Source organism: Notamacropus eugenii, chromosome X, assembly GCF_028372415.1.
Source record: "Notamacropus eugenii isolate mMacEug1 chromosome X, mMacEug1.pri_v2, whole genome shotgun sequence".
In the NCBI taxonomy this organism is placed as follows: Eukaryota; Metazoa; Chordata; class Mammalia; order Diprotodontia; family Macropodidae; genus Notamacropus; species Notamacropus eugenii.
In genome coordinates this window covers 43,708,274-43,723,300 of record NC_092879.1, presented here as the reverse complement: position 1 = coordinate 43,723,300, position 15,027 = coordinate 43,708,274, and the positions used below count along the sequence as shown (strand labels likewise).

The following is a 15,027-nucleotide window of genomic DNA, read 5'->3' as shown; positions in this document are numbered from 1 at the left end:
GCTATCCATAGGCATATGAAGAAGTACTCTAAATCACTTTTGATTAGAGAAATGCAAGTTAAAACAACCTATCAGATTGGCTAATATGACAAAAAGGGAAAATGATAAATGTTGGAGAGGATGTGGGAAAATTGGGACACTGATGCATTGTTGGTAGAGTTGTGAAGTGATCCAACCATTCTGGAGATCATTTTGGAGCTATGCCCAAAGGTTAACCAAACTGTGCATACCCTTTGATCTAGTAATACCCTACTAAGTCTGTATACCAAAGAGATCATCAAAAGGGAAAAGGAGCTACCTATGCAAAAATATTAATAGCAGCCCTTTTTGTGATGGCAAAATATTGAAAACTGAGGGGATGCCCATCAGTTGGGGAATGGCTGAACAAGTTGTGGTACATGAATGTAATGGAATACTATTGTGCTATAAGAAATGAACAGGCAGATTTCAGAAAATCCTGGAAAGACTTTTACGTACTGATGCAAAGTGAAATAAGCAGAACCAGGAAAAGACTGTACACAGTATCAGCAACATCATGTGATGACCAACTATGAATGACTCAGCTCTTCTCAGCAACACAATGATCCAAGACAAGTACAAACGATTCATGAGGGGAAATGGTATTCATATCCAGATAAAGAACTGATAATCTCTGAATACAGATCGAAGCATTTTTCACTTACTTTGTTCTTTCTTGTGGTTTTTCCCCCTTTTGATCTATTTCTTCTTTCACAACTGTGACTAATATGAAAATGTTTTTTTACATGGGAGCACATGTATAACCTGTATCAAACTCTCTGCCATTTTCAGAAGAGGGGAGGGAAGGAGAAAAATTTGGAACTCACAATCTTGTAAAAATGAATGATAAAAATTTTCTTGATATATAACTGGGGAAAAATACTATTAAACTTTTAAAAATTAAAAAACAAAGAAAAGTAAAACATAATTTGTTAAAAAAAAATGGCATGCTCATCATAGGACCAGTGGTTTATTTGGGTTCCTTTCAAACTTCTGTAACTACTGAGAAACCAAGGCAGACGGAACTTCAGATCTAGAGAGACCTCCTGGCTTCAAATGCCAGCTCTGTTATTTACTACCTATGTGACGTTAGCCAAGTCCCTTCCTCTCCTTGGGCCTCAGTTTCCTTTTCTACAAAATTGAGGGTTGAATTAGATGGCCTCTGATGTCTATGAGCTACAAGCCTCTGGAGAAACTGAGACTCAGAAAGGAAAAATTACCTGCTCAGAGACACACAGATGGACAGTAAGGACTCAGATCCAGTTTTAATTTGAGGGGAGGGGAGAGGGAGGAAGGAAGATGTAAGGGTAAAAGTCTGAACTAAATAACCAATCCTAAATGTTTTTAAATTTAAATGCATGCTGTTAGGGGTGTTTTTCCTTAGGCAGAGATAGAAGAGATTTCCAAGAGTTCATCTTGTGAAATTAGGTAAAGACTGATAAAGAGTTTCAAACAGGTTGGGCATGGTCCTTCTTGCCTCTTTGGCTTTTGGGAAGCGAGATGGAGGTAGGGAATTGCCAAGTATGACACCCAAGACTTTTTCATTCATTTCTCTGAATGCCTATCAGAGGGCTTGTATGCACCAGACTCTCTGGACATGTTTGCTCACTCCCTTCACCCCCACCCGCTGGCTCCCACCACCCCCCAGAAGGGATTTTTCCAAACTTGCATATGTTCCATTTCCCTACCTTATTTGGCCTTCCTTTGAGTTAAGTTTCTGAGTCATTTGTCAGATTGCACACGTCCCAACCTGAAGAGAAAAGATTATGATTGGATCCCTGCCATCAAGCCAGCTGGAGAGATTCCCGGGAGGCCAAGTCAGTGGGGACAGCATCCACAGGCTCAGGCCCCCACTTTGGAAGGCCAGACAGAGCAGGTCCCCTCTCAATTTGCTCAGCCTCTTTAGAGAATGTCTGTTTACCCTCCAGGGGAGTCTGTGCAATAGAGATAACCCACTCCCAGCAGGGGTTGGAGATTGGAGATACTGTGACTGGTTCCTAGGGAGGCCTGTGGGGCCTGTGAGGTTTTCTCATTGGGGTTGGATTATCGCATAGACATATACTGGGCACTTATCTGTGGCTTTTCAAACCTAAAGTGCCGATGAAAAATTGTGGAATGATAAGCTATTCCATTCACTTTGAGGGCCCACCAGAGGAAGGCCCCTCATCTCCTTATATCCCCTCAAGGACATTTCTGAGGATTTATTGTCCTTTTTTCTGGGCTGGAATTTTTTTCCCCATCAATCTTAGAGTTGAAACATTTTCTCCTGTGAAAGCCTAGCCCTTCAGTGGATAGAAATCAGGGGAAAGCTTGTTCATCTGCAACTGGTGTTAAGATTAATTGGCCTGTTCTCACCATTTCTCCCCTAATTTAATTTTCATCGTCTTCCACAGCCCCATCAAGGCCAATCAGTCAGCTGCTGTTCTCAGCCAGCCTGGGAGGCTCAGCCCACTAATGGCAGGGACAAGAGGGCACCGGCTGTCATGCCAACCACTTAGGGAAATTACTTTTCAGCATTACCTGGTTGTTTCTCCTCGACCCTGAGTGAAGGAGGACCTTCTGTCTGGAAGTGAAGGCAAGGTGGAGGAAGGGGTGAATAAATGCTAACAGATTGCAGCAGCCTGACCACAAGTGCCTGCTGCTTTCAAAAAAGGCCTATCTGGAAAAAAAATGTGGGTGTTAAGAAGTGTGTTGGTTTGTAAAGTACTCCCTAGGGTTGATTAGCATGCCAACTGCCTCCAACTCTGCCCTTCCCTTCCAACAGTCCTGTAGTCCCGCTAGCAGCCTATAAAAAGAGCTCTTCCAAAAAGGGATGTTTGGACCATAATTCTTGTCATTCACCTGATACTGAGTCAAAAGGCAAACTCTGAGTGTGAGAAGGTCATAGGGTCCTAGCTCTGGAGCTGGAAGGGGCCTTAGAGGTCATAGAGTCCATGCCCCCCCCCTCCATTTTACAGAAGAGGAAACTGAGGCCCAGGGAAGGGAAGTGATTTGCCTAAAGTCACACAAAGAGCTGGAAGGGCTCTGAGAGGCCATCCAGTTCACTCCACCCTCCCATTTTACAGAGGAGGAAACTGAGGCTTTAAGAAGGGGAAGGAACTTGTCTAAGGTCTCAGCTAAGAAGTGGTGGAGATAGGTTTTGAACTTGTATCATGTGACCCAAAGTTCAACACTCTTTCCACTGTAGCCTCATAGCTGAGGAAACTGAAAGATAGGCAGGCACTCATTGAAGAGTTACACAGTCTTTGGATTATAGGTTGTCAAAGCTGAAAAGGACCTCAGAAATCAGCTAGGTTAGTCCCCTGTTTTACAGAGAAAGGAATCGCTGAGGCTCAGAGAGGGCTAGCCAGCCAATTAGTAAGTAGTTAGCAGAAACAGTCCCAGCTCTTCCATGGTTTGCTGCCAGGAAGGGTTTTTTTTCCCTTTATCTCATCCCCCCTCGCTCACCAGATGACAAATCAATGGAGGTTAACTCCTCTTAGAAACCTCAGAGAGCTTCTAGAAAGTAGTGGGAAGGTGAGCAAGATTTGTAGATTTCATTAGATGATTGTATTTCATCCTGTGTCCTTGTACCATTGTGTGCTTCTGTCTGCTAAATCAATCGAGCCTTGGCCCTCACATGGGGCCAGGGAGCCTAGATGTAAATGAAGTGTTGGGGAAAGCAGCCACTAGGTGAAACAAGCTATGTAGATCTTTTTAGATAATTTGATTTCCCCTTGTATCTTGGTTGCTTCATTCTTGTCTGTTTCCATCTGCTAAATCAATTAAGCCTTGCTCTCTGAGTACGGTCAGAGAGCATAGTGTAAAGACCAGGAGATCAGCAGCTGGGTGAAGGGATGTGGGTGGATTTCATTATATTGATATCTCAGGTCTCATGCCAACGTAGAGTAGGTAGTTGCCATAGTAATTAGCTATGAGGGTTAGTCCAGGAAACTAATAAAACAGGACAAAGGCTGTGGATTCATTTTAAGCAAATTGAGGGGGCAAAGGGAATTTTGCTGTGACCTGCACGGAGTGAACTATATCTGTATTTTGGCCAATGACAAGAAATGCACACGTGTTCAAAATACAAACTAGTTCCCCCTCTAGAGAAGAAAGTGAAAGCTAGAGGAACACATTTCTACTCTGCAGGTTATCAGAGAGAATGTTCTAATTTTTGAGAAAAAGGAAGTACTTCAAGGAGGAAACAAAATGGAAAAACTGTATAAAGAGGTAAAGGACAATTTTCCTGTGTCAGGAGGTTGGAACATGGTAAAACATGACATAGAAGGAAGGAGAAAAGAAGGACCTCTGAACATCTGGAGCGATGTATTAGGTATAAGATTCTTTGCGCAGGGCAGGTGCTGGATTACCACTGAAACTGTGGCTCCTTGTGCTCCAAAATATGATGATGTCAGGGGCAGGTAGGTGGTGCGGTGGATAGAGCACTAGCACAGGAGTCAGGAGGACCTGAGTTCAAATCTCACCTCAGATGCTTGACGTTCACTGGCTGTGTGACCTTGGGCAAGTCACTTAACCCCGATTGCCTCATCCTGGGTCATCTCCAGTCATCCTGATGAATATCTGGTCACTGGATCCAGATGGCTCTGGAGGAGAAGTGAGGCTGGTGACCTGCACAGCCTTCCCTCACTCAAAACAAAGTCGAGTACAAGTCATGTCATCATTTCTCTGATGGCATGGTCTTCTTTGGCAATGAAGGACAAACACACACTTATGATTATGTCGCTCAAAGGTGACATCAAGTGAAAGATCATCCAGTAATAACCGAAGGAAGAAAAGACAGGTCATAGTGGTTAGTGACATTCTGCCTAGGGGTACCAAATCAGGCATTTGTTGAACTGATATAATCTGGATATGACATATAACTGAGACTTACCTATAAGATAGAATTGAACACAGACTTATTGCCTGAGAATTTCAGGGTACAGACCGGGAACATTAAAGAACTCCATCCCAGAATTGGCAAACCTGATGACCACCACCTGCTTCTGGTGAGTTCATGTAGAGTCAAAGAATACCCCACAAATGGAAGCTAGAGGACATTCCTGTGAATTATGAAGCCCCAGGCAGAAACCAAAGACGTTGGAAGTGCAGGTGGTGTTTTCATCACTGCTGAAAATTGAAGGTAGGAAGTTCAGAAGGGAAAGGCAGATTTGGGAAGTGAACAGTTAGATAAGAAGATGGTGTTTGTTAACAGGACTTGGATTTTGGAATCACAGCTTGATATATGAGAATGACGGGCCCTTGACAAATTGTGGAATGCACCTAATGAGGGTGAGTAAAAAAACATTTTCTCCTGAAGATTGGTCATCAAGAAGGCATTCTCCAAAAAGCGACTGCAATGGAGAAAACTCTGTAGTCCTGCTCAACCTCACCAGAGAGAAGCAGGTATAACACAGAAGAGTGGCATAAGGGAGGACCAGTTAATTCACAGGAGATGTAATCCAAGAAGAGGGCCGATAATCAAACCTATGGTTACAGATGTCTAGATAAAGATGAACAAAGAATGGGAAGTAAATGGGATGAACTCGAGATCCTAATGCAGTGAGGGAAATTCATTGAGCCTTGGTGGGCTGGCTCTTGTTTATGACTAGACAGGTAAAAAGAGGTATAAGAATAGCACTGTATTTAAAGAACTGATGCTGATATGAGGAATCTAGAAACTGGAGGAGGAGAGAGCATGATGAGGAACATATGGCTGAGGGACCAATGGAGTTAGAAATAGAAGCAATGGTCTATACTACGGACTCGCTGGACAGCAGGAGGAATTAATTGAGAGGTCTAGAAAAAAGATCACAAATCTGGTATAATATAGTGATAGGGGACTTCAAATATACTTGTAGAGATAGGGTTGGGGACTGGGATAGGGACTAGACTTAGTATTTCATTGATATAGGGAACTCCCAGGCAAGGCAAAGAAACTCCCCCTACCAGTGCAGGTTTGTGTCTTCTCTGTAGCTTAGTCTACAGATTACCTGGGATGCTAAGAGATTAAATGTCTTACTGAGGGTCACATGGCCAGTGTATGTTGAAGATAGGATTTGCAGTTTACATTCTCTCTCTGCCAAAAAGCAGGGTAGCTCATAAATTTGTGACTTGATTAGTGATCGTTTCAGCCTTCAAAAAGTAGAAAAAGCAATAAGAGGGACTGCTCTTCTGGACCTGATTCTAACCAACAAGGAGGAACTGATTGCTGATGGAGAAATGCCAAGAACTTTCAGGGCAAGTGACCATTTCATCGTGGAGTAGGCAAGGAAAGTAAAAGGATAGTCTGACTTGTAACCTAGGTTGGGGGAGAGCAGATTTCAAAGGGCTCAGAGAAAGGTTAGCTAGGATTCAATGGTTCAGTATTTTTCAGGGGAAATTACAAAAGGAAGAGTAGCCTGAAGAGACTGAGGTGCACAGGGAACTCATTCGTTAACTCAGATTTGTTAATGACTTGTAGAAAAGACTAGAACAAAGCAAAGTCGCTAAGGATGAATACAAAAGAGGAACAGTGCTGGCACAGTAGTGTCAAAAGTTACATCTCATTAATGAGCTGAAGTTGAGGAAAAAAACTAAGGATGCCTAAACTGAGTTTGTTGGTTTTTTAAAAAATCTATTTGAGAGGAAATAGGAAGATAAAAGAAGGGATAGGCCCACTCCTTGGGATGGATGGATGGATGGATGGTTGGATGGATGGATGGATGGATGGATGGACGGACGGATGAGCTGCAAATAACAAACAGTGGTGACAAGGCACTTAATTCTCATTTTGCTTATGCTTTCTCTTCCAAGAGGAAGGTTTTTTGGACTGTGAAATATAAAACCAAATCAGTTAGGGAGTGGAAACTCAAGATAAATGGAGAGGGTCAGTTAGCATCTCACTTCCCTGCTGAATTCGAGACTCTAGGTGTAGATGAACTACAAGCTATAGTACTGGAAGAACTTGCCAATGTCATTGCTAATCCACTCTTTGTGTGATCTTTGAAAGGTCTTGGAGAATGGGCAAAGTGGTCCCAGTGTTAATAAAGGGACAAAGGCAGTGTCTGAAAGTAAAAGAATAGGAGCTTGGCATTTTTTTTTTCAGGCAAAATCTAGGATACATTATTATGAGCAATGGTTTATGAACACTTCAAAAGGGAAATAGTGATCACCAAAAGCTAACATGGTTTCATCAAGGCAGAGCCATGCCAGAATAATTTCATTTCCTTTTATGGACAGAGTTAAGAGGCTAGTGGATCAGGGGAATACCCGAGACATAATGCACTTAGTCTCTCAGACTTTCCTGTGGACAGGATGGAGAAATGAGAGTGAAATGATAGAAGGTGAATTTGGAACTGTTTGAATGAAGAGACCCCAAGTAAAGTCATTAGGGAATCCATGTCAACTTACAGTGAAGTCTCTAAATGGAGCACCCCAGGAATCTGTCCTTCACCTTGCGCTGTTCATTACTTTGATCAGTGATTTGGCTGATAGGATAGATGGCATGCTTGTCAAGTGTGCAGATGGCACAGTACTCATAAGGATAGTTACACACTAGATGAAAGTCTGTATCTCAAAAGATATCATATATTAGAACTTGCACCTGAAAGAATAAGATAAAATGTAATAGGAAAAATGTAAATTTCTGTACTGGACTGAAAAATCAGTTTCCCAAGCATAGAGTGGGACTAAACAATAGCTGTTATGGAAAGTCTGGTCATTGTAGTTGATTTCCAGCACCATATGAGCCAATGGCGGCAACTCCACAAACATCTAACATGATCCTGGGCTGCATTGGAGAGGCCTAGTTGCCAGAATGATGGAGGTGATGGTTATACATTACTCAGCCCTATCCAGACCACACCTGCAATATCATGTTCAGTTCTAGGTATCACCTTTAAGGAAAGAGAAGCTGGAATGGGCCTAGAAGAGACTGATCGGAATGGGGAGAGAGACTGGAAAAGATAGGGTATGAGGTTTGCTTGAAGGAACTGGAAATATTTTAGCATAGAGAAGACTTAGTGGGGAGCTAGCTTCAGATATTCAAATAGAAGAGGCCTCAGACATGCTCTTCTTGTCTCCTGAGAGCAGGGGCGGAACTGCTTGTCTATTAATCTATCGTGGAAAGTATTTCTGATCAGGCTCAGGGCAAACCTCTGAGATCTCCTCTAGGTTTAGCATCTCTGATTCTCCCTCAAGACTTCTGGGATATTTGGTTCCAAAGAATTTCTCCTCTGTCTCTATGGACCTCCTCCTTTCTTGTGTTTGTCACCAAACAGCCCCCCTTGCCCAGATATTCCCCACTCAACATTTCCCTGTACTTGTTCACCATTGGAAAGCTTTGGACTTCTAGAGGCAGGTACCACCTTGACTCTTTCCATCCTTGCTCCAGGCTGCCTCATATATCCCTCTCCTTGAAGATTATTCAGTTAGGTGTTCACTGATGACAACCTGTCAGTCGGTAAGTCAATCAGCAGGTATTTATTAAACACCTTTCATATGTCAGGCCCTCTGCTGGGTGCTGCACATACAAATACAATCTCCACTTGCCAGGAGTTTAGGATTATCGGGAGAGACAACAAGGACTCAGAGAAGTTTATGTAGAGTGAAATCGTGCACAATGCGTTAAGTCATTTCCCTTCAGTTTTGGGGAGTGGTTCGTACCCCAAGAAAAATTTGTCTAATGTTAGGGAAATTCTTCTGTTGGGTTTCTTTTATGTAAGTGTATGTATATCAACTCCATCTGGTTTTACCATGCTTCTCCTGGCTAATTTCTGCTAACTACCTTGTAACCCTTAGGGTCATGCAAATTGGGGGATGGTTTTGACGCTGCTTTCTTACCCTAATGGTCTCTTTATTTGACTCTCTTTCTTAATGCTTACTACATCAAAAGGGTACTTAAAAAACACAGAAGTCCCTACCCAGCAGCTGTCCTTAATGACAAAAGAGTAAACACAAGCATAATTTATTTACTTAACCATTTCTATTTTGATATATCAATGACCCTTAATGGAGACCAAAGCCATCCTTGGTTCGATATAGAAACCATTAGGTTCCAGAACCCAGATACAATTTGCTTTCTTGCTGGTCACTGGTGGGCATTTACCCCCCTGAAAGCTAGTGCAAACTTAGGTAATTAACTGTGACATTCACTGAGAATTTTTTCTAAAGCGATGTTATCTTGTTTTTTCAGCTTGGTTTTGGATCGTTTCTCGGAATCATCGGCTCAAACTTAATTGAAAATAAAAGGCAAATGGTAAGTTTGTTAGCAGTGGCATTAAGAGCCATAGAGGGCTTTTATATCTTCCATTGATGTATGGTTATGACATAGGCTTGATGCAAAGATAATTCATATTCAGCTTAGAAATAAATCCAGGACTCTGAAACAGAAAAGCATTTTAAGAAAACTTTAATGGGAACACACTGAGTTGATGGTAGGAGTGGGCCACATAACACTCATTTCCCTAGAGCTCAAGGATTCACGAAGTGCTTTCTTTACCATTCTGTGAGGAAGGTAGTATGTAATTGTCACCATTTTATACTTAGGGAAACTGAGGCTCAGAAAGGAGGAATGACTTTCCCAGAGTCATACAACTAGTAATATTAGTCAGAGGCAGGATTTGAGCCTAGGTCTCCAGATTCCAAGTCCAGAGCTCTTTCTACTTTGTTCGGTTATTCAGTCATGTCCAATTCTTCACGTCTATATAGTCCGTGGGGTTTCCTTGTCAAAGATGCTAGAGGTAGTTTGCCGTTTCCTTCTCCAGTGAATTAAAGCAAGCAGGTGAAGTGATTTGCCCATGGTCACATAGCTAATAAGTGTCTGAAGCTGAATTTGAACTCAGGTCTTCCTTACTCCAGGCCCTCTTATCCACTGCAGCATCACCTAACTGCCTCACTCTACTATACTACACTTCTTCCTGTTAAGAGTAGTTTCCTCAATTAAATGGGGTTGGACTCCCAAGAGCTGCCATATTTGAGCATCGCCAAGCAAATTACTAGCTTTCTCCTTCCTTTCCCCCTGAATGCCATCAGTTCTTTGTCCTTAGGGATGCCTCTTCTTGGCAGATGGGGGCCACATTTTCCAAATGATAGTGAAAACTAGAGCTCAACCAGAATGGAGTGATTTGGATAGAGAGGAGACTATAAGCTAGCATGTCAGAATCAGTTGAAGGACCAGGGAAGAGAAGTCTTAAGAACACAATATATGTCTTCAATTATTTGAAGGGCTGTTCTGAGGACATTTGTCATATGTAGACTTAGAGGGAAAAACCAAGCATGATGGGGGAAGGAAGTAGAGATGGAGGCAGATCTCAGCTGAGAATATAGGGAAGACGTTTCTTACTATTGACATTGTCCGTCAACAGAATAAGATGCATGTTTAAGGGTGGAATCCAATGGAAAGGTGTGTTAGATGGGAGTGTGTGAGTGCTTCTCCCAGTGTGGTTTTTTTTCGCACTTTTTCAACAACTTGCATAAAGACCTAGATGGCATACTTCTTATGTCTGCAGATGACATGAAGCTGGGAATAGTAGACTTCATGTTGGATGATAGAGTTAGGATTCAGAAAGTTCTTGGCAAGCTAGAACACTGGGACAAATTTAGGAGATGAAATCGTAGGAATAGATGTAAAATCTTACACTTGGATTCGAAAAATCAGTTTCCATTTGGATTCGAAAAATTAATTTCACAAATGCAAGATGGTGGAGGTCTGACTAGACTACAGTTGTTGTGAAAAATATCTGAGGATTTTAGTGAACTCTAGGCTTGATATGTATCACCACTGTGGCATGGGGCAGCTGGGTGGTGAAGGGGTAGGATCCTGGAATCAGAAAGACCTGAGTTCAAATCCAGCATCAGACACTTATACTGGCTATGTAACCCTGATTGCCTTAGTTTCCTCATTGGTAAAATAGGGATAATAAAGCACCTACTTCACAAGGATGCTGTGAGGATCAAATGAGTTAACATATAGAAAGTGTTGGGCAAACCTTAAAGCGTTATATCAATGCCAGTTATCATCATCATTATTATTTTGGGCCATGGGCACCTGAGGTCCATTCCAGTCTACAACTATGTGATTCTGTAATGAGATCTTCAGAGGGGTAAGATACATTGGTAGGTGATCTAGCCAGCAGAGGTGTCTGGATCTTAGGTGAGATGATCTGCCAGCCTCAGCAGGAGATGGGAGCTTGATGATCCACCAAGACACAGCCCACTTGGCTTAGTTCTGAGGTTACCAGACTCTTGTCATTCCTCCAGGCTCAGTGCAGGCACATCTGGGTTCTGGCTCCTCAAACCATCTGAATGAGGGCCAAGTGTTTTATAGAAAAGGGTGGAGTCTCTAGAAGGCTCGTTTGATTTCCCATCTCTGACGTCACCGATACTAGAAACACTGATTAGCAATTGCTTGGGGCTCAGAAGTTTCTAACCCAAGGGTTTAAGGTACTAGTTAGGTGAAGAAGTATTAAGGAAGTGAAAGTTCTCCAGGGTATTGGATTTAGAGCAACTGATTATGCATTCAGTTTAACAAAGATGTATGAAGTGCTTACTTTGTGGACTGTACTTTTTAAAGCTCTAGGCATATAAAGACTAAACCCACTCATCAAAGTCTCTGCCTGCAGGGACTTTAACCTTCCGTTAGGGGGCTTACCATACCATCTGGGCAAAGAACTAAATATAAATTGTTAAAGGAAAGAGACAGCACTAAAGATGAGGTTTATAAGAAAAGGCTTTCCAGGTTTCCAAAGGAGATGGCACCTGAACTGAGCTTTGAAAGAAATTAAGAGTTCATGGCAAATACATCTGAGAACAGTCTGATATCCAAGATAAGTAGGGAATTGATATGAGTATACAAGAACAGAAGTAGGTAAAAAGTCATAGGATATGAACAGGCAGTTTTCAAGAGGAAATGCAAACTATCAACAACCAAATGAAAGATTGCTCCAATTCATAAGCAAAATGGAAATTAAAGGTAGGAAGCAATCAATCAACAAGCATTTACTAAGTGCTTACCAAGTTCCAGACACTGTGCTAAGAACCAGGATACAAAGAAAGGCAAAAACATAGTCTCTGCCTTCAAGGAGCTTACATTCTAAAAAGGAGACAACATGCAGACAACTCTGTACAGCAAAAAGATATGCAGTATAAATGAGAAGTACCAGAGGAAAGTAGGGGGTGGGGGTAGAGTTCAGGAAGTGCAGTGTAGCAGGAAAGGCCTTTTATAGAAGATGGGATTTTAGCTAGCACCTAAAGGAAGCCATGGAAACTGGGAGGTGGAGGTAAGGGAAGAGAACATTCCAGACAAGGGGGGACACAGATGGGAGATGGAGTGTGGCTGAGAAGACTAATAAGGCTGATGCCAAATGGGATGTTATATTTGGTCCTGGAGATAATAGGGAACTAGTGTTAGTGAATGTGTATTGGGAAGGGAGTGACATGCCCAGACTTGTACTTTAGCAAGATCACTTTGGCAGTGTCATGGAGGATAGATTGGAATGGGGAGAGACTTGAGGAAGGCAGACACCTCCCCCACCTCCAGCAGGCCAGGTATGAGGTATTGAGAGCCTGCACCAGAGTGGTGACAGTGTCAGAAGAGAGAAGGGAGAGTATATAAGACATGTAGCAGATTGGATATTGGGGGGAGTGGGGATGAGAGAGAGCGAATTGTTAAGGACACCTTGTAGGCTGTGAGCCTGGGTGACTGGGAGGATGATAGTGGTATCGATTATCATCCTTCATCAGTAATAATGAAGTCTGGAAAAGGAGAGAAGGTTGGAGATAAAGATAATATCTCTGTTTTGAACATGTTGCATTTAGGATACCTACAGTGAATCCCATTCAGTATGTCCAAAAGGGAATCTTTGATACAGGACTAAAGGTCAGCAGAGAAGTCAGGGCTGGATGTATAGATCTGAAAATCATCTCAGTGGAGTAGGGAACTGATGAGATTACCAAGTGAAATAGTACAGAAGGAAATGAGAAGACCCCAAACAGTCTTGGAAACACCTGCAGTTAGGGGATGTGATGTGGGTTAATAACCAGCAGAGCAGCTGAGAAGGAACAATCAGACAGCTAGAATGAGAAGCGAGGAGAGCAGGGTCATAAAAACTGAAAAAGGAGAGTATCCTTTTGGGGAGTGGTCAAAAAAAGGTAAAGACTGAGAAAAGGAAGGCCTTTAGAGTTGGCATTTTGGTGGTGACTTTGGAGAGAGCAGTTTTCTTCAATTGATGATGTCAAAAGACAGATTGCTGTTTGTCCTTCATTTTTGAAGAGGACCATGACATTAGAAGGTGATGCCTTGACTTGCAAGTGAATTGGATTTAAGTGCAAAGTCACCAGCCTCACTTTCTCCTCTGGAGCCATCTGGGTCCAGTGACCAGATTCACATCAGGACAAGGGGAGATTTCTTGCTCCCTAAGACAGATTAGAAGAGAATGAAAGGAAAAATTGAGGCACTGAATGTAGATAGCTTACTCAAGTTTAGTTAAGAAGAGGATGAGGGATATAGGATGATAGCTAGCAAAACAGGAGCATCAGAGTGAGGGATGGGGGAGAGACGTGGGCATTTTTGTAGGCAGAAAGAAAGGAGCCAGGGAGAGGTAGGTAGGGAGAGATTGAACATTGGAGAGATAGTGGGGATGATAGAGAGTAGTCTACTGGAAAAGATGGGATGTGATGAGATAGGCTTAATGATTCATGTAAAGGATATTGCCTTGGCAAAATCTTAGTAGAAGAGATTGTAGTCTACTAGTAGTAGAAGAGGTAGTAGTAGAAGTCTGCCTCTTCGTGAGAGAAGAATAAAAGTGAAGATGGTGGGCGAAGAGTTCTGGGTGATATGAAATGAGGAAGAGGTAGGAAGGGGGAGATTTCCTTGAATGGCTCAGTAAAAATGAGGAAAGATCTTTAGCTGAGAGGATGGGGAGAGAGGTCCCATAGAAGACCTGAGGAGGAACGACAAAGTTTGAAATAGCCACTGGGGTGAGTGAGAGAGCAAATCAAGTATGGAAGTATAGAAAGATTGCCTTGTTGCAGTGAAAGCCCATTTAAGATTAGGTAACTTAAATGTGTAGTGGGCCCAGTGACCAGGGTGTTGTGACTGTCTCCAGATCCATTCAGCTGCATGTGAACAGGACTGAAGGAAAAGGATGATAGCAGCAATCCAAAACTGTTGTTCCATTGTGACTGACTCCATGACCCCTTTTGGGGTTTTCTTGGCAAAGATACTGAAGTGGTTTGCCAATAGCAATAGTAGGTGAGAAAAGTGAGGCAAACAGGGCTAGGTGATTTGCCTGGGGTCACACAGCTAGTAAGTAACTGAGGCTGGGTTTGAACTCAGGTCTTCCTGACTCCAGGCCTGGCATTCTATGCACTGCAGTGTCACCTAGCTACCTGGGGCTTGGCATGATTGTACCTAGGACAAAGGGGAAAGAGAATGAGTGTAGAGGTTAGTTAGTGTAAAGTTGAACTGATCCATCAAATGAGAAAGATAGGGAAGGCAGAAGAGTGTAGCTTATGCAGGGGTGATGACCTGGAGAAGAACTGAAGGTAGTGGAGGGATTAGAGGTCACAGAGAGGATGAAGAACAGGATTAGGGGTTATAAAACACAGGGAAGGATGGAGAGATAGAAGGTTATGATGAGATAAAAAGAATCTCAGGTTTCACCTTGCACCTGTCAGATTGGCAAAACTGAAAATGATAAGTATTGGAAAGGTAACAAGAAAACAGGCACACTCATGCTTTGTTGGTAGACTTGTAAATTTATCTAGCTGTTCTGGAAACCAATTGACATGGGACTACATAAGTCACCAGATTGTGCATGCACTGTAATCCAGAGGTCCCAGTACTAGGCATATACCCCAAGGAGGTCAAAGACAGAAACAAGTCCTCCTTCCACCCCTGTCCTTGCCTCTGTGTCATTTTTTAAATCATGCCTTTATAAGACTGGAATTACTCTTCACAATTCAGAGGGAGTTCTCATTCTCCAGAAACTGCAGTGATTGGTTAACAAATACCCTGTCTGTTTTGTCTGTCCTCCTTTTTCCTGA

The 15,027-nt window shown here is 42.6% G+C and overlaps 1 protein-coding gene across 3 annotated transcripts in view; it reads left to right on the top strand.

The window, feature by feature from the left end:
* The window catches only part of TMEM255A (transmembrane protein 255A), a 93,452-nt gene that overhangs the window by 29,091 nt on the left and 49,334 nt on the right, over positions 1-15,027 (top strand). For all 3 annotated transcript variants that reach the window (XM_072626614.1, XM_072626612.1, XM_072626613.1), the window contains one exon: positions 9,176-9,238. In XM_072626614.1, coding sequence (XP_072482715.1) covers positions 9,176-9,238 — 63 coding nt within the window. The remainder of the gene's footprint in view (positions 1-9,175; positions 9,239-15,027) is intronic.